This window comes from Mercenaria mercenaria, chromosome 4 (assembly GCF_021730395.1).
Source record: "Mercenaria mercenaria strain notata chromosome 4, MADL_Memer_1, whole genome shotgun sequence".
Classification (NCBI taxonomy): Eukaryota; Metazoa; Mollusca; class Bivalvia; order Venerida; family Veneridae; genus Mercenaria; species Mercenaria mercenaria.
In genome coordinates, this window is record NC_069364.1 from 69,165,907 (window position 1) to 69,185,500 (window position 19,594).

General features: G+C 36.7%; 1 protein-coding gene across 1 annotated transcript in view; it reads right to left on the reverse strand.

Annotated features, from left to right (window-relative positions):
* Positions 1 to 12,726, reverse strand: part of LOC123551989 (N-acetylglucosamine-1-phosphotransferase subunits alpha/beta-like) — a 44,159-nt gene extending 31,433 nt beyond the window's left edge. Inside the window, exons 1-2 of the mRNA XM_053541620.1 lie at positions 12,559 to 12,726; positions 412 to 582 (exon numbers count right to left, since the gene is read on the reverse strand). Coding sequence (XP_053397595.1) covers positions 412 to 582; positions 12,559 to 12,711 — 324 coding nt within the window. The 5' untranslated portion in view covers positions 12,712 to 12,726. The remainder of the gene's footprint in view (positions 1 to 411; positions 583 to 12,558) is intronic.
* Between the last annotated feature and the right edge of the window lie 6,868 nt (positions 12,727 to 19,594).

Consider the following 19,594-nt stretch of genomic DNA (forward strand, 5'->3'; position numbering starts at 1 on the left):
TACTTATAAAATCACCTTAATAAAGCGAAGTTTGTTGTAAGTTGAATTATTTCTTGAAATATTATCGCGATAATTTATGTTATTTTTTCGATAGTTTATGTAAGTGCCACAGAGCTGCCTTTACTATCTAGATATCTATCACAATACTTTCACAAACTGTCTTAATATTTCAAACTTTCCTCAAAGGTTTCTATCAATATCTTCAGGTAAATAAATAGCATTTCTATAAAAAATATATGTATTACGACAATATTTGCAGGAAAAAGCACAAGTTTGCTGGCAAATTAAGAATATCATCGGGATAGCTATTAAGCATCTCCTGATAATTTCAAGCATTGTACGCGAAAGTTTGCGCTAAAAAAATTCCGGAAATAAATAAAATATCTAAAATATATATATGGTTTGCGTTACCTTTGTGCCGTTATGGCCTGTGTACAAGTCTGCCAATGCAACATTCTGCCCAAAAAACATGTCGTCGTTCATGTAGATGAATCTCTCAGAGATTCCACGGATTTTGTAAATGTTGTGCTCAATTGCGAGTGAAGAAAATGTTGGAAGATTTTCGGGATGATCAAATATCTCCTGAAGAAGAATCATATTAGCCACATGTGATATTATTCTATAAAAATATTAATATTTTGGTTATGGCTGATATAATGAATGAATTTACTGATCTATAACTGTTTGTCTCTAGTACCACATATGTTAAAATGTGTTGTCGACCTGGAACAAGACACATTTCTTCAAATGGTGTCTAATACCGAATTTAACGCACTTGCCTCTAGCTGAAAATCAATATTTCATATATCTAATAATCCAGGCTGTTTTGTGTCCTTATTGACGAACAGAGAACAAAACACCAAAAATTTCATGCAGATCTATTAACTTCTATATTTTAAGCCATAAAATTAAACCTACATTTCAAAATATACCAATGAAATATTAAAATTGCCATACAGTTGCTTAAAGTTTAGATAATAAAAGGTAACGAGTTACGAAAAAATCGGATACGAGCAACCCTGAGAACGAATCGTAAAAGTTGAACTGAAACAACAGGCTTGTATGAAATGATTAAAAGAACCAGTTATAACATACATTATCTATATTATGAAAGACACATAAAATTGACTAGAACTTACACCATGGGGGCTTATAAAGACTATACTTTCTTAATTTGTTGGAATATTTGCAAATGGCGACCTTTTATCGCGGTTTTGCGTACTTTCTCCTTGAAAAAGAGTACTCATTGCTCATTTATTTAAATGAACCGAAAGCGCAAACAGACACGAAAAGACTTCGGGATCATTGATTTCAACTCATTTAGATTTGAAGATTGAATACTGCTTAAGCCGGTGCTAGGGGGCGTGGGCAGTGTTGCATTTTCCATTACTGCTCATGAACAGACTCAATCAAACCGAGTCTGCAATTTTCACTGTTTGTCTTGTTCTTGGTGCTTCCGAGGGATCTACTTTCCAGATTTTATTTACTTCACAACAGCGGGTGTTAAGTGCTGTTTGGCGGCCGTAAAAAGTCGCCCCGACTTCATCTCAGTGTTGTTATATTTTCAGGTCCTTCGGGATCATTGATTTCAACTCATTTAGATTTGAAGATTGAATACTGCTTAAGCCGGTGCTAGGGGGCGTGGACAGTGTTGCATTTTCCATTACTGCTCATGAACAGACTCAATCAAACCGAGTCTGCAATTTTCACTGTTTGTCTTGTTCTTGGTGCTTCCGAGGGATCTACTTTCCAGATTTTATTTCATTAACGGCTCTAGTGCCTTACGCACTGACAGCACACTACCCGTCCGATGTCACCAATTGACATCGCTTAAACATTACATTTCACTTGTAAAACATCTTAATATATATATCAACACATTTAAAACATTCGAAACAGTTGGAAAACAAATCGTGATAATCACAAAAATGTTGTATGAAAAATTTAGAAAACTTGCCAAATTTGTGATTGCATGCCAAATGTAGTCATAATTGTGTTATCCTAAAATAAGTGACATAAAAATACAATGTTAATAAAACTAGTCAGTCAGAAGCAACAATTTACATAGCGAAGCATTACATAACATGGTTATGATATTCACTAAATGTACACCATATGGTTAAAGCAACTTCTCAATTGATTGTCTCAATTGGCACAAAACATCAAAAGTTTATAAATTCAACACAGAAAGTCACTTTCAATCAAAATGCAATATACACTTAATAATACTGATTGCTTGCTTCACCCAATACAAATTTTATGTAGTTTGTTACTCGTTAGCAAACAGTACCAGCTCAGCGATTGGTCTGGTGAGGAAAACTGGTCTTCCACTACGGATTACCTTGATCTTGACAGTGCGTACCTTGGAGTCCTTACTTGGGAATACCTCCGTGACAATAGCTACAGGCCACTGATTTCTACTAACAGTGTGGTCTTTTAAGAGAACGATATCGCCCTCTTTAAGATTTGGTCTACCAACCGCCCATTTGTGTCTCTTTCGAAGTAAAGAGAGAAATTCAGATTTCCATCTACCCCAAAATTGATCAGCCAGCAACTGGACCATTTTCCATTCTGACCTGTACACATCCTTCAAAGACAAGTTTTGATTAAAACCGGAAGGGGGTTCAGACTTACAAGTGAGTAATACCGAGGGACTGAGGATCTCAGGAGCTTTCCATCAGTAGATACAGGAGCAATTGGTCTGGCATTTACAATAGCACTTACCTCTGCCATGAAGGTTACAAGTAGGTCATGTGTCAGATTTTTCCGCCCGTGATCAAGTAATAAACTATCCAGAATTTTACGCACTATCCCAATCATTCTCTCCCATTCCCCACCCATATGAGAGGCATGGGGAGGATTGAAGACCAAAGAGATTTGTTTCTCATCAAGCAACTTCCTCACAGGACCATCTTCTACATTTATGGAATTCATACCCAAATCTTCACAGGATCCCGTGAAATTTGTGCCCCTATCAGATCGGATTTTAACTACATTACCCCGAATGGCGATAAAACGCCGTAAAACATTAATAAAGGCACTGGCACTCATTTCTTCGAGAAGTTCTATATGAACAGCTCTGATACTTAAACATGTGAAAAGTACAGCCCAGCGCTTACTTGAAGCATGCCTGTCTCTTGTTCTGCGAGTTACAACAGACCAGGGGCCGAACACATCTGTGCCAACGTATGAGAAAGGGGAAGCAGGTGTGACACGTTCTGCAGGTAAATCAGCCATGAACTGAGTTTGCATTTTACCTCGAAGTCTGCGACACTGAAAACACATAAACAAGACAGACGAAACCCTACCTTTCCCGCCAGTAATCCAAAAACCGCCAGACCGCACTGCTCCCTCAGTAAAATGTCTGCCTTGGTGCAGAACCTTTTCATGAAAATGCCTTATAATCAACAAAGCGAGATAGCTCTTGCCAGGAATTATCACAGGGTTTTTCTCATCCGTGGGTAAGGCTGATCGACTAAGCCTGCCAGCAACACGTTGCACTCCTTGATCATCTAAGAAAGGATTTAGAGTAAGAAGGGAACTGTTGGTATGTACAGAGATACCTTGTCTTAGGTTCAAAATTTTGTTCTTGAACCATTCCGATTGGAATACCTTGACTATTAATGACTGGGCTCTAGATAATTGCTTTTCCGCAGCTTCCGGACAGAGATGCCAACTAGAACATTTCGAAATCCTATTGAAAGAATCACAGACGTGTTGTAGATTGCTTACTGCATTAATAAGCCTGGTAAAAGACGAGTAACTTTTAAACCTATGAGAGCTCAGTGAGGGCATGTCTGGATCGGACACATTGGAAGCCATAGTGACAACCTCAGGGCGTACTTCCTTGTCCTTGTCTGGATCCAGCATTTCATGCTGTGCTACAGAGAATTGTAAAGCTTCTATAACTTGAGGAGAGGGACCCTTTATCCAAGAGCTCTCTGGCATCATGTTCCCAGCTATGCCACGAGTGCCAACGTCAGCAGGAATTTGCTTTGTGTCGACATAGGACCACTGAGAAGGTTGAGATGAACTCAAAATTCTTTCCACACGGTTCGAAACGTAAGTATAGAATCGCCTTGAGCAATTGCAAAGATACTCGAGTACCACTTTACTGTCTGTAAAGAGCCTAACCTTTTCCAATTTCACTCCTAAGTGGTCATTGATAAAACTAGCAATCTTCGTCGAAAGAACAGCAGCACACAATTCAAGGCGAGGGATAGTATGTCCACGGGAAAGTGCCACCTTGGCTTTGCCCATAACAAAACCTGTCTCATAAAGCGAGTCTGCCTCCGTGCTCATCAAGTAAGTCACGGAAGCTACAGCCTTTTCGGAAGCGTCAGAAAACACATAGAGCTCGTTAAGTGAAGACAGAGTTAAAGAATGTGAGAAATATGTACGAGGTATCTGCAACATCTGCAAGAGTTTCGAAGACTCTGTCCAGTCTTTCCAGATTGAAAGGTACGTCTCCGGCAAAGGCTTAACCCACTCGACGTCGGACGTTGTCATCTCTTTTAAGAAACATTTTCCAATAGTAGTGACAGGAGATGCAAAACCTAAGGGATCATACACGCTGTTTATAGTTGACAACACTCCTCGTCTTGTGAAGGGTTTTGCCTCCTTTGAGACATCGAAGGTGAAAAAGTCCTTCTGGAGATTCCAAGTCAGTCCTAGTGACCTTTATAATGGTAAATCATCCTTAGTGATATCTAAACTGGCAAGATCTTCGCCAGATCTTCTTGTCATAACTGTTTGACTATTAGAAGCTATCTTATGAAGTCTTAATCGACCATATGTCAAGAGCTGCTTGTGTCTGTTTCATCAAGTCAATGGCCTTCTCTTGTGCGGGAAGGGACGTCAGACCATCATCGACGTAGAAATCAGAAGAGACAAACTCTCTAACACTTTTGCCAAATTCCCTAGATTGGCCACAGCGAGTGAAGGGCGGTTTCTTAACACATGAACTCGCATCCGGTATTCTGTAATGTCTTTTTTTGGGTCGTTGTCTCTATACCAGAAAAACGTAAGAAATCTCTATCGCTTTCGTTGACACGAAAGGCGTAAAATATCTGCTGGATGTCCGCATATATAGCAATTTCATCTTTCCAGACACGGATCAAAATACCAAGAAGGCTGTTCAAGAGTTCAGGACCTTGTAATAGGACATCGTTCAAAGAAATACTCTGAAATTTGGCCGATGCGTCAAATACGCCACATATCTGTTCCGGCTTTTTAGGGTGATACACCCCAAACAGCGGCAAGTACCAACATTCTTTGCTTTCTGTAATCTTAGGTGCGACCTCTGCGTGACCTCTGCCAATTATCTGATCCATAAAAGTAACAAAATGCTCTCTCTACTTGGGATTTTTACTAGAGAAGAGTGTAGAATAGAAGCTCTGTTAAGAGCATATGCCTTGTTATTTGGGAGTCTGGGTCTGCGAAGTTTAAAGGGTAATGTGTGTGTGTTCGGATTTAACGTCTTTTTCAACATTTTTTTTCAGTCATATAAACGACGGTTAAAGGGTAAAGGGGCGATCCAATTCCCCGAAGGATCTTTCACCATTTCCTTGTTCATAATCTCTGTCGTCAACAGAAAACGCTAATTTGTTGTCGTCTTTTATTCTAACGAACTAATCATCAACTGCAGTACTAGGTTGTTGCTCTGAAATACTAAAATTGTTAGAGCTCGGCTGAAAGAAAGATGGCCTTCCATTTTGTAACAGTAATGTTTTATTGCAATTAACGTCTTCATTCATGTGCATTTGGCCTAGAAACACTTTGCCAATCACCACCCAACCTAAGGCAAGACGTTGAGCAAAGGGGCCGCTATCTGGTCCTACTACCTGTTCAAGGACATGATGGACTGCACCAAGGTCTCGACCAATCAGCAATAATATCTCCGCGTCTTCATTCAGTTTAGGTAGGTATTGGGCAATTCTCTGCAAATGAGAAAAGTAAGAAGCTATTTCAGGAGTAGGAATCTCCTCACGGACATTTGGAATTCTAGAGCACACTAGAAGGGGAGGTAAGTGAAACTTAGAAGAGCCATCAATGGATTCCACAACACAGTTCAGTGCTTTATGACCAACAACTTCAGTAGGGCCAGAACAAGTTCAGTGTGTATTGAATAGGTTCAGTAGTAGGTTCAAGCTTTTTAAACAATACCGGCAAGAGACCGATTGCTTTGGTCATCAAGAATGACGTAGGTTCTCAAACGTCTGGAGCTGTCTGTTTGACTGTATATGTCTACCAAAACAATCATAGGACATGAGCTACCGCTTACCTTTGCGTTTCCACAAACTAGAGTGCATGTCACGTTAGCTTTGTCTTGTACTATACCTGAGGTTCTCTCCCCGCCATCAGTCTTTGGGCCCGTTTGCTCAGCTTTCGGCCCTGCGCCATCAGCCTTTGGACCTTCACTGGTTTGTTTACTTACATGTACTAGAGACAAATGTTTCGTACTTCCACACTCGCCGCAACATGACTATTTGTGCTTAAACATTTAAAGCAAAACTGCTTTTCTTTCACAAATTTCCTTCTTTCAGGAACAGACATACCCTTAAAGGATCTACAGTCCACCAGAACACGATTGCTAGTGTTATGTATGGGACAACTATTAATCTTACTGTTTGCACCTGCATTTAAAGTCTGACTTATTTCTGCCTTATTACAGGATACTCGTGAGCTAGTACTGGTACTATTACCTGTGTTTGATTTTTCACCAATGTGTTGACTTACCAAACCTGGATCATTTCTCATTTTGGCAATTTTTTTTTATGCAATTTGCAAAGAATGAAAATGGTGGGAAGCAATCATTATTGGCACTTTTATACCCTGATGCTCTATTTAACCATTTTTCTTGAATGTTGAAAGGTAACTTGTTAATGATGGGTATAATACCCTCTGAAGAGTCGAAATATGACAGTTGTACACTATATTTTGGTCGGCCTTTAAAGCTTGCACTTCTGAAAGATTGTCAACAAGATCATAATATCTTCTTGGTTCATTTTGATTTATCTTAGGTAAATTCTTGAGTTTCTTCATGACAGAATTTCTCACAAGTTCTGGAGCACCGAAGTGTTCACTAAGTCTCTCCCAAATTTTCTCGCGTCCTTCAGCTGGATCTGATAGGTATACTGATATTAAGCTCACTGCATATCTTTTGGACTCCACCCCTAAATACTTAATTAATAGATCAATTTTTTCTGCTGGAGTTGCACCAAAATCTTTAACTACAGCTTTAAATTAGCCTTCTATGAGTGAAAATCTTCCGGTTTGTCGTTTAACTTGCTAATCCGAGAAAGCAACAGATCCTTTTTCAACAGAAACCTTGAAATGTCTACACCGGTATCAGTAGAATGTTGATGCCATGTGTTTTCTTGAAGTTGAGAACGTGGGGTTTCCTGAAGTTGGTTATTAAAGTCGATAAGATTCACTTGTTCCTTCGCTAGAGATGGAACAAATTCAGGTGCATCACAGTTAAGAACATTCTTCTGTGACGTGAACAACTTTCTTTGTTTTCTTGTGTTGAAAAGTTGCTTAGCATGGATTGTAATCCCAAGATCAAGTGGTAACTTTCTAAAGTTTTCTTGAACATCAAACCCCTGTGAAACATTCTCTAGCACTTCGGCCTCTACTGCCGAAGCCTCCGCCTCCTCACGAGACTCGAGAACAGTAAGCTCGTTTTGTAGAATTGCTTGTTTTCTTGTCTTTTCAACATTAACAACCGCCGGTTTTTCCTCTAACAATGCCTGTTCCCTTTTTAACTGAGCCTCCGTTTCCGCATACTGTAATTTCACTTTCGCAGCTGCTGCTTCTGCCCTTTTCACAGCTAATATAGTATGTACAGAGCTGCTGTTACTAGATCTTGATGATGACTTTGAGTACCTTGCAGTCCTTGTGCTTACAACGGACATTGTGTCAAATCTCGATAATGCACGATCAAGTTCAGATTTATATTCTTGAAATGTAACTCTGGCTTGTCTTTCTTTAGACAATAAATCAGCTAATATAGTATGTACAGAGCTGCTGTTACTAGATCTTGATGATGACTTTGAGTACCTTGCAGTCCTTGTGCTTACAACGGACATTGTGTCAAATCTCGATAATGCACGATCAAGTTCAGATTTATATTCTTGAAATGTAACTCTGGCTTGTCTTTCTTTAGACAATAAATCAAACAAGTCTTTATTGCTTTCTTGAGTGCACGTTCTAGTAAGAAATTAAGACATCTCATCATATTGCATGTTGTACTTGTTAAAGAGGCTGTCAAAGTGTTCCTTTTTGCTAACAGTTCATGGTCAGGAGGATCCTGTTTAAATATGGTTGAAGCAATCAAAAATTCTACAACTTCTATATACTGACTCAATTTGTCCTTAAGTTTATCTAATGTCTGTGCGTAAAGAGCCATCCCTTTTTCTATGTGCCGTTTCATTCTAGAGCTTCTTCTTATATCAGAGTGACACTTTATCTTGAACGTTTAATCGAAGTCTTTGATGAAAGCCTGGTGTTTTAACTGTTTTGTGTCCTTATTGACGAACAGAGAACCAAACACGTAAAGTACTACTGATCTCTTTTATTTCTTTAGACTTGTTAATCGTGTAAGATGGCAAAAAGCTAAAAATAGAAAGTTACACTCATAAGTGTATGAACAAACCTCCATTTCATGCAGATCTAATAACTTTTATATTTTAAGCCATAAAATTAAACCTACATTTCAAAATATACCAATGAAATACTAAAATTGCCATACAGTTGCTTAAAATTTAGATAATAAAAGGTAATGAGTTACGAAACAAATCGGGTACGAGCAACCCTGAGAACGAATCGTATAAGTTAAATTGAAACAACAGGCTTGTGTGAAATGATTAAAAGAACCAATTTTATAAGACACATTTTCTATATTAAGAAAGACACATAAAATTGACTAGAACTTACACCATGGGGGCTTATAAAGACTATACTTTCTTAATTTGTTGGAATATTTGCAAATGGCGACCTTTTATCGCGGTTTTGCATACTTTCTCCTTGAAGAAGAGTACTCATAGCTCATTTCTTTTAAATGAACCGAAAGCGCAAACAGACACGAAAAGACTTTCATTAACGGCTCTAGTGCCTTACGCACTGACAGCACACATCCTAAATTAGAACGTGTCATTAAGTACAGCTAAAGTAGTGGTGATAATCGGGTACAGAATAAAGACAATCGATAAATCGGATATAATCGGATGGCCATCGGGTCGATTAATCGGAAAACAATAAGTAGCTAACTCTAACACTAAATCTACCGAAACTAAAACTATCAGCTCACCTGACTAACTATCTTGCATTTGTTATATTCATAATTGCATTTAAGGGCTGTAACTACACACAAATTACATCAAATCTGCTAAATTGCTACTACTAACTCAACAACAGTGATGTGATTTGTGTGTGAAGTGTATGCAGGCATCAATGTTACAAAGATATTAGATAAATGTCTAATGGATTAACAAATAGACCTATAACAAATCTTTGCTATGATGAGTAGGAGTAAAGAGAAATGAAACAAATGATATAGATTATAAAAAACAAATTAAATTCAAAAAGGCATTATATTGTCTGATAACTTTTCCAAATTCAACAACATCTTACTATTTTTTTTCACAGTCAATCAGACAAGTCAATAGCAGTTAATTTAAACATCAAAACATTGAACAACGCATATGTCCCATCAAATTTAGCCTCATCAACCTTTTGAAATTAAGAAGTTCAATCCAATTAACACAACATCCCATAACACCTTACATGTCCTTGCATGAATGTCAGTATTATGTTACAGTACATTTCATTCCAAATAGTTTTTCATGTTTATTTTCAAAAATATCATTTTATTGATTCACGTTCAGGAGGTACTAAGCTTGCAGGTACATAAAGATTTTCCTGTCAAATCTGGCTAACCTCGGAAAATGAAACTAATGGACTTTCCACCATTCAAGCGAGGTCAAGTCTTTATCTGAATCCAAACGCTTCTTACCCATGTACCGTCTGACTTCCTCTGCTATACAGTCCTCAACTAGAATCTGATTTTCACCAGTGATTATAAGATCTTCTAGCTAATCGTCCAAATCAAAACATAACACACTTCTGTTTTCAAAACATTCAGACTTTCTGCAGAAATTTCAAGCTTAATTTCAGTAATTTTCAACTTTGCTGTTATGTCTTTATGAATATTAAGACTAATTTCAGCACATAAAATTTTAGATGATTTCTCAATAGTTGACTGTTCATCAAAGGTCAAAAGATTTGATTGTAAGGTGTTTGCAAATACCTTCGATAGGTTAAATCATTAGATACAGCAAATATGTAAGGCATTTTCTCAACTAATCTCTTTATCAAATACAGAGTGCTGTTCCATTTTGTGACACAATCCATTATTAATTTATGTCCGATATGTTTTTCATCTGTACAGACTGGTGAAAGAGAGTAATTTTGAGAATGTCTGATACCTCTTTAACTTCTAACGAATTCTAAACAACTGAATAAATTCGATGCCCATAAAATCCAAACTTTTATTTTTATTATTTTCTGTCCATTGGCTGCATTATTAGTTGTGTTACACATTTAACATCTTTATATTCCGTAGATAAATAGTTTCTTAAATATTTTTTGAGTCATTCTCAAAGTTCCGCTGGCCTTCGATTTTTTGGTCCCTAGTACGGCACTTTTTAGCTTGAAATTATCCGTGATCACATGTGCTGTTACTATATCAAAGTTTTGTGTATTTATACTTGTTAACCCATTATGTGTCACGCTCACGCTAGCATTTCTTACATCCTTCTGTGCAGCCTCTTGCATTTCTTGACTTCAAGGCTGAAAACCTTATCGACAGTAGTTTTGCAGGGCATAGTTTATCTTAAAGTAAACCAGAAAAATATTACATGTGAATTGAAATATCAGCTGCTTCCCCATAAGAAGTTATGACTAGTTTTGGCGATAAAAGAAAAAGAAGCAATATACAATTTTACGTCATTTGTTCAACAAGTAGTCTTTTCATGTGGAACATTTCTGTCCAGTATAAAAACAATCATTCAATTCAATTAAAAGTATTGGAGCGGAAACAAATTTTTAGTTGACCTTCAATAGTGACCTTTGACTGACAACAATGGGTCATGCACGCGACAAATAGTCTAATTATAGCGAACATTTCTGTGTAGTACTAAAATTATTCCATGCAACAAAAAAGTTATTGGGCAGACACAAATTTTTCCTTTACCTTGAACAGTGACATGAACTTTTGACAGAAAAGCATAGATCATGCGTTGACACATTGTCTCATCATAGGGAACATTTGCGTGTAGCAATAGGATAATCCATGTCTCACCATAGAGAACATTTGCGTGTAGCAATAGGATAATCTTTGTCTCACTATTGGGAACACTTGTGTGTAGCAATAAGATAATCCATGTCTCACCATAGAGAATATTTGAGTGTAGCAAATAGATAATCCATGTCTCAGCATAGGGAACATTTGCGTGTAGCAATAAGATAATCCATAAATGCATATAAAAGTTTTGGAGCAGAAACAAATTTTGCTTGACCTTCAATAGTGCATTGGACCTTTGACTTACAACTATCAGTCATTAATGTGCATAATTGACATATTGCCATAAATATACTTACCAAGTTTTATAAGCCTAGCTTGAATACTTTTTGACTTATCCTAGGATCCAGATTTGTGGACGTACAGATCGACGGGAGGACATTAGCCACCTCCGGTGTTCCAACGGTAGGGCCTGATTATACAGTTATAGGGCATATATAGATAGATAGTTCGGTTTTAGGTCAAATTTTAAGATATTCATATGTAAAACTGATCCAGAATCTATATTTATAACAGGGCAAACTTATGAACTGGGCTGCATGGCATCAAATTTTGACACGCCGCTCCAAATCACAATACACGGTCTCAGTATGCATTAGAAGGCGCCAAGCTTTAAAGAATCGTTTCATTTTACACTGCACGAACTCATGTTGCGTTAAACGTCTTCACATTGGATTGCATGACATTAAGTTTTTATACACCTCTATTAATTACACAAACCGGTTTCAGTATGCATTAGACGGCGTCAAGTTGTAATAAATCATTTCATTTTGCACTGCATGTACTCATGTTGTGTTAAACGGCTTCACATTGAGCTGCACGGTATCATGATTTGTTGGATGATTTCATATTACGGTGTATCGCAACAAGTTTTTCAATGCATCGGTCCGTGTTTAGATGGATGGAATGAAGTTTTGTAATAAACGGTTTCAAAATACAATACGCTGAATGCCAATATATTGGACGGGATGGAATTTTAGTCTAGACGGCGATGAAATGCACTGCACTGACTGACTTGTTTATGAATGGATTGTATATTTACTAATTTTGGCGATTACCGCCGCCCATATACTTGGTTTTTCAGAACTGCTGAATACTTAACAATATAAAAATGTACTTCGGGGTCTATTGTATTATCGACTTTTCTAACATTTTCATGTTCACAGAAAACACTACTGTAACTAGGAAATATATACCTCATGATTAACTATGGTCACTCTAGGGTTTTCTACATTCAGCCAGTTGGGTACTTGGCCATTCGTGACGACAAACACATGGCGTATCCAATTTGCATTCTTCTCCATTGATCTTAGGGAGTAGCGCAGTCCTCCATTATCAGTGAAACGCATTTTGGCTATGTTTCTTTCTCTGCCCAATACAACGAAAATTTTATATTTATACTGTTATAAATAAGTAGTTCTTGACGTTAACGTCTTGCTAGTGTTTGTGAAACATTTAAGAGCCTAATCAGTTGATAAAGTTTCAGTTTTGCTCCATGTCCCTTTTAAGCCTTAGATTAACTAAACTACTTGTATATCTGTACACATAAGTGACAATATTGCCAACATCGTTCGAGTATTATCATAGATACTAAGAAAGAGTAAATTTTACCTAGTTGCTGTGTATGTTTTTGCCTTCTGTAATGTATTCTTCAAACGAGCCAGAATTGCCTGGTGTTTAGGATCAGACCCATTTACCCACGTGTAGACTAAATCCACCGGAAAAGATGTACTGGTAAGTAGATTTATACATTGTAAGAAAACATTATTAGTATATGAAGTAAGTATAGCAATGTTCAGATGATTGTTTCATTTTCTGCTGCCATACAAGAGAAATCGTTTAAATATCCTTATTTCGACACATCAACATAATTTCTTTAGATATATTAAGTAGACCAATGAACATTTGGAATATACAGGACTACTCTGTGTGATAGGAATGGCCGTACCGGCGACAGTAACCATCAGAACAAATCAACACCCTTTACAATATTTACAAATTTATTTACATAAGATGATTATTAACAATGCATAGATGATATAAAAAAAAAAAAACTGATTATAAGAAAGAAAAAAAAAAGTTCAGTATCACCAGATACAAAGTTCGTATAGTTCCATTCTAGTGTGACGTGGCACAGTTCTTTCATTTAATTGCGAACTTTAAGTAGCACAAACAATATATGACGTATCTTTCAAACAAGTCCCTTTAAACCGTGAATACGTTGATTCCGTTTTGGCTCCCTATGGTGGTAGGTGATTGCATCCCTGAGCTGACTTCAGAGGATAACAAAAATCAGCGTCTTTGCGGCTTACGGCACAACCATGGGACGAAAGCTCTGCGCTGGGAAAATCACATCCAGGCGAGTGAAGACAAGTGAACCTCGGGCATTGTATTTCCGGGTTATGACATCACCAGGTTAAATCGTCTGGCGGAGGAAATAAAATATATAACATATGGTAAGCACCATAGCAAAACAAATAGGTCAGGGCATAAAACTGCTCCTTTGGGTACATCATACCTCCGTAGGCTCCCATAAATAATACGTGCTACTTATACAAAATATATGTGCTACAAAGTTCAGATGTCACGTAATTAAAATACGTCACTAATTACTTCCATTATTACAAAAAACTACTTACTTAAAAGACTAAAGTTAAAGTATGAAAAAGATATGAAAAGTTTATGATGAAAACATTATAGATACGGACATGATAAACTGCAGCTATTATTTACAACTACAAATTAACAAAATTCAATATAAATCAAACGTTATACAATAATTTGTATCAATATAATGTCTAATGTCATACAACAAAACGGACATTGTATGCATATGCAATAGACTGTCACACAATTTCAAATTACAATAATATATTACATACATGGTACTAGACTTGCCGTGTAGATTTATACATTACAGTGCAATGCAGTATCGGCGTTCCATAACAACGAAATGTTTGACATATGTTTTTGAAACAGAGTACTTTATAAATATCATGTTACAAATTTCAGTACAAATTTTTACATCTTATATAACCGAGACATTTTAGATTCCTCTTTCAAAATAATTTACAAAAGTCTGAAAAATTTAATAAATTATCCTGACATACCGAAACTAGCTAAAATCATATGCCGAAAAGTAAATGTTACAGAATTCTGTAGAATGCACAAAAATTTACCAAATAAAAATCGTAATACAAAAATCATACAAAAATCTAAACAAATAAATTTCTTACCTCGATCGAGCATAAATTTCTAGCAAGAAAAATTAATCAGACATAGATTCGTCTATAATGTCGGAAGGTGATGTGCGCAAGGCATATCTAGTCCAGTCTATTTGAAGGATAATGTCCCGCCAAATACTAAATTTCATGGGATTCACGGCTAAGCCGTGGACTCCGACTATTTGTATTTCCACGGGATTCACGATATAGCCGGGAAATCTGACTACAATGTACTTCGGCGCGGATTGAAATTGACAATTTGAGGCCCATTATAGTGTTTTTTGGGATAAAAACATAAATTACTGAAGTCTATAAAATATCAACTTTCTTATTACTGAACCGAATTTAATGAAATTTACATGGAAATTTAAGTTATGAAATACAGAAAAACATGAGAGGTATTTCATGCGTGAAATCTGACATTTACCTCAATAACTCAAAAATTTACAAAAAGATGATGCAATACCTGCATTTACACTACAGATAAAATAAGGCCCGTATGTCAGTTTGTGACACTCTGATGATACTCATATATCAGCAAGTTTATATATATAAACATGCCTTTTTCACAAAATCTTTTTTTTAAAACAAGATCTAGAAAAGCAACTGTCACAGAACTTCGTGTTAAATTAAAAAGCCTTCTCTGTAAGAGATGTTATGTTAAACTTTCATTGGAAGACTTATTTACAAATCTTACTTAAATTTCGATCCTTCCTCTGATCTTGACTTTAGATTTCCCGAGTTGTAGATAAAAATCTGAAGAGAGCAGAGAAAATTTCAGACTCGTTAAAGTCGCAATTTTCATAAACATATATGCACCCTCTTTAGCTAACCTGTCACGTGGTAACAGCTTTTGTGATTGCCCTTTGTCCGTCCGTCCACAATTTCTTGAGAACAAGATCGAGACAATTTGATCAAACTGGCATATATCTTGTATTGACATAATATCTCGATTTCTTTCAGAAACAAGCAAGCACCCATCATTGGTTCCAGAGTTATGGCCGCTTAAAGGGCCAAAATTTGCTAATGTGGCTTGTAAACATGAAAGAAACCACATTGTGAAATAGATTTTAATCAAACTTGCACACAACTTTTATTGGCAAAATATCTCAAGTCCTTTCGAAAACTAGCCATATTCTATCAAGGGTTTTAGAGCTATGGCCCCTTAAAGGGACAAAATTTCCTATTTTTTGGTTTATGTAGCCATAAAGAGTCTTTAATTATGGTTGGATTTGATACAAAGTAACGAAACAATAGATCTTAGATTCCATGATGAAGCCGTCATATCCAATAACATATATTTCGGAGTTATTGCCCCTGAGTGACCCCTGAAAGAGCTAAAATTTGTTTATTTTTACATTTTGAACACGATAAAAGTGACATTACTCATTCGATTTTAACCGCAATTACACTCAGCTGAACTCACTACAGTTACTGTCCCTGAAAAAGGCAAAGTATTTTTTTTCTAGCCATTTCTGCCATATATGTTCATTTATGCTTTGATTTGATACAAACTTGAACAAAACTTTTATCTTGATGATCTCTAGGTCACATTTTAAACTGGGTCATGTGGGGTCCAAAACTAGGTCACCAGGTCAAATCAAAGGGAAACTTGTTAACACTATTGAGTCCATATTTATGACCCTAACTTCATGAAACATTGTACGATTGTTATCTTGATGATTCTTTGAACAATATCGAAACTGGGTCATGTTAGGTAAAAAACTATCCACTCAGTCAAAGTAAAAGCTTTTTTACACTGTAGAGGCCACATTTATGACCCTATATTCATGAAAATTAGTCAGACTGTTTATCTTGATAATTCTTAGGCAAAGTTTAACAAGTGAGCGATATAGGGTCATCTTGATCCCCTTGTTATATCAATGCGAAGACATAGTCATTCCGTATTTTTTTTCTAAAAGAAATTTGTTTGTTCGTTTGGTTTTGGTTTAATGCCGTTTTCAACAGTGTTTCAGTTATTTAACGGTGTGCAAATTAAACTAACCAGTGATCCTGAATTCTGTACTAGTACAAACCTGTTCTTCGCAAGTGACTGTTAACTTCCCAGCATAAATCAGAAGTGGAGGACGAATGATTCAGATACAATGACCTTTATCAAATTGTCACCTAGAACATTTGAACCGGTCGAAGATCGAACTCACGACCCCATGATCTATAGATTGACACTCTTTCGATTGAGCTTAGCTGTTGGGCTCTATTAGATGGCCCTTGGTAACGGATTTGTGAGCAAGTGTCTCGGGTTTCATGACGAATTCCATGCTATTTACCGTTATAGAAAACAAAAGTAGGTTTGAATTTTACGGAATGGATAAGTGTGTTCAATATTGCACTTTTTTAATAATACAATGTTATTTAGCCTCGAAAAGGGACCTTCATTGAACAAAGTATGTGAAAAGCGGAATAAACCTACTGCTATTTTGTGTCATTAATGTCACGGCTTACAGAATGATCCATTTTTCCGTGTCGCGGCATTTTGTCTATAGTGAGACAGATTTATAGTTTAGAAATATAGGAAATTAAACTTTTCATTCATTGAAAATTCGTCTTCAGGTGATACATGAAACATCCTATGTATCAGTAAGTTACTTCAAGAAATATCTTTAAATAAGAGGGCCATGATATATTAAATTGGTTACTTGAACAAATTTCTTTGCTAAAGCGTCAAAGGCAAGAAAGTACGTCAAAATGTCATATTCATTGTCACTGAAAGTCAGTTTTAAGATAAGTGTGCTAAACTGTACATGTCATCCAAATCTCGAGGCTGTATCTCAAAAAACAAGAAAGTAGGTCAGTAGGTCAAGGTCACAGTCGGGTGACCCTTATAAATTGGGACCATCAGGTAAATATAATTAAACAGTCTAGGAAATATGATCTGATAATTTTTTAAGTATTTTTTTCCAATAAAACCCATATATCAAGTGACCCCTGGGCTGGGGCCTCTTTTCTCTCCATGGGCATAATTCGAACAAGTTTGGTAGTAGATCACTAGGCAATGCAACATACCAAATATTAAAAGCAAAGGCCTTGCAGTTTCAGGCAAGAAGATCTTTAAAGTTTTTCAAATATGTGTATATGCAAAACTAGGGAACCCCGAGACAGGGCCTCTTTTCAACCCAGAAATAATTTGAACAAATCTTGTAGAGGACCACAAGGAAATGCCAAAAGCCTAGGTCTTGTGGTTTTACAGAAAAGATTTTTAATGTTTTTCCTTTACAAATCTATATAAACATTGTGACCCCCCTCCCCCCCCCCCCCGCCACCCCGCTTTGCGGGGCCATATTTCATCTTATGGGGATCATTTGAACAATCTTTGTAGAGGCCCACTATATGATGCTACATACCAAATGTCAAAGCCTTATGCCCTTCTGTTTTTGACAAGAAGATTTTCATGTTTTTCCCTATATAAGTGTAAAGAAACAACGTGAGGCCCCGGGGCGGGCCATATTATATCTTAAGGGGTTCATTTGAACAAATTTTGTAGAGGCACGCTAGATGATACTACATACTTAATATCAAAGCCCTAGACCTTATGGTTTTGGACAAGAAGATTTTCAAAGTTTTTCCCTTTATAAGTCTATATAAACAATGTTACCCCGGGGCGGGACCATATTTGATCCTAGGGGGATAATTTGAACAATCTTGGTAGAGGCTTAATAGATGATACTACAGACCAAATATCAATGCTCTATGCCTTGTGGTTTTGGACAAGAATATTCTTAAAGTTATTCCTTTCTGTTGCCATGGCAACCAGAGTTGTACGGAATTCAATTCTTTGAACAACTTTTAAAGAAGACCATCCAAGAATCGTCCCTGATTATCAAAGTTGGCTTGGTGGTGTAGGAGGACATGCTGTTTAAAGGAAAGTGTGGACGGACGACGACGGACGGACGGACGGACGCCGAACGCCGGACGGTGAGCGATCACAATCGCTCACTCTGAGCCTTTGGCTCAGGTGAGCTAAAAAGATAAACGGCGCATTTACATTAAAGACATTACTTTGGTATATTCAAATAACATAGTGGTACTCAGCATGCTTTTTTGTCCGCCCTGTACAGGCGTGCTAAAAACTATTATATTTACTGTGGGTTATTTTATTGATGTACCGTAAATAAAAGGGAAAAAACAACAGCAATAAGACGGATGCGAAATATTCAGCCATTTTTTAAATAAAACAATATTATAAGTTAATAATGACTCATAATATCATCATTTCTTTGGCAGATGAGTTACCGTTTGACCGTATACGTCTGGCATACCCATAACAACTCATTTATCCGTATAAATGAAAACTACAACACAGTTTAGTGGGAAAAGGCCGCGGCTTTATTTAAAGGTTTTTCATGACAACTGGCCAGGTGAGATAATGTTTAAATGTACATACTATACAAGCAGCTTAACATGTATATTGAAAATAACCTAATTCATTTGCCCCAGCGAAAACTGCAAAAGAGCAAACGAAATAATGAAATAGATAAACAATAAACTGAACCCAGCGAAATAACAATTTCCCCCTGCGATGGCTGCAAAGGGGGAAAATAACTAACTATACACATAAGTTATCAGAAAATACAAATATCTCTTTCTTTTAACATAAAACAGTAATCAACAAATTAATATTATGATAATTGGAAAGCAAATATACGGCATCGAAATGTAAAACTTATTCAAATATGTGCAAATGTAAGACGAAATACCGTCATATAACTTAAAATACATGCCACAATCGAATCTGTGTATTAAATAGTACAGTAAAAGCCGCTACGTTTTGTTAGGTAGAAAAAATTCGATTGTATATTTCTGAAACAGAATACGAGCCGCCCACAAAAAAAATCCTCGATTTTAACCAGGAAAGGTGGAAACGTGTTTCCGTAGCCATTGTACATGTAAAACACATTGAAATACTTAGACTATTCCTCAAAATACTGAAAAACGGAACGGATTCAAGCATGCTAATATATATATTTTTGTCTGATTACTATGCCTACCT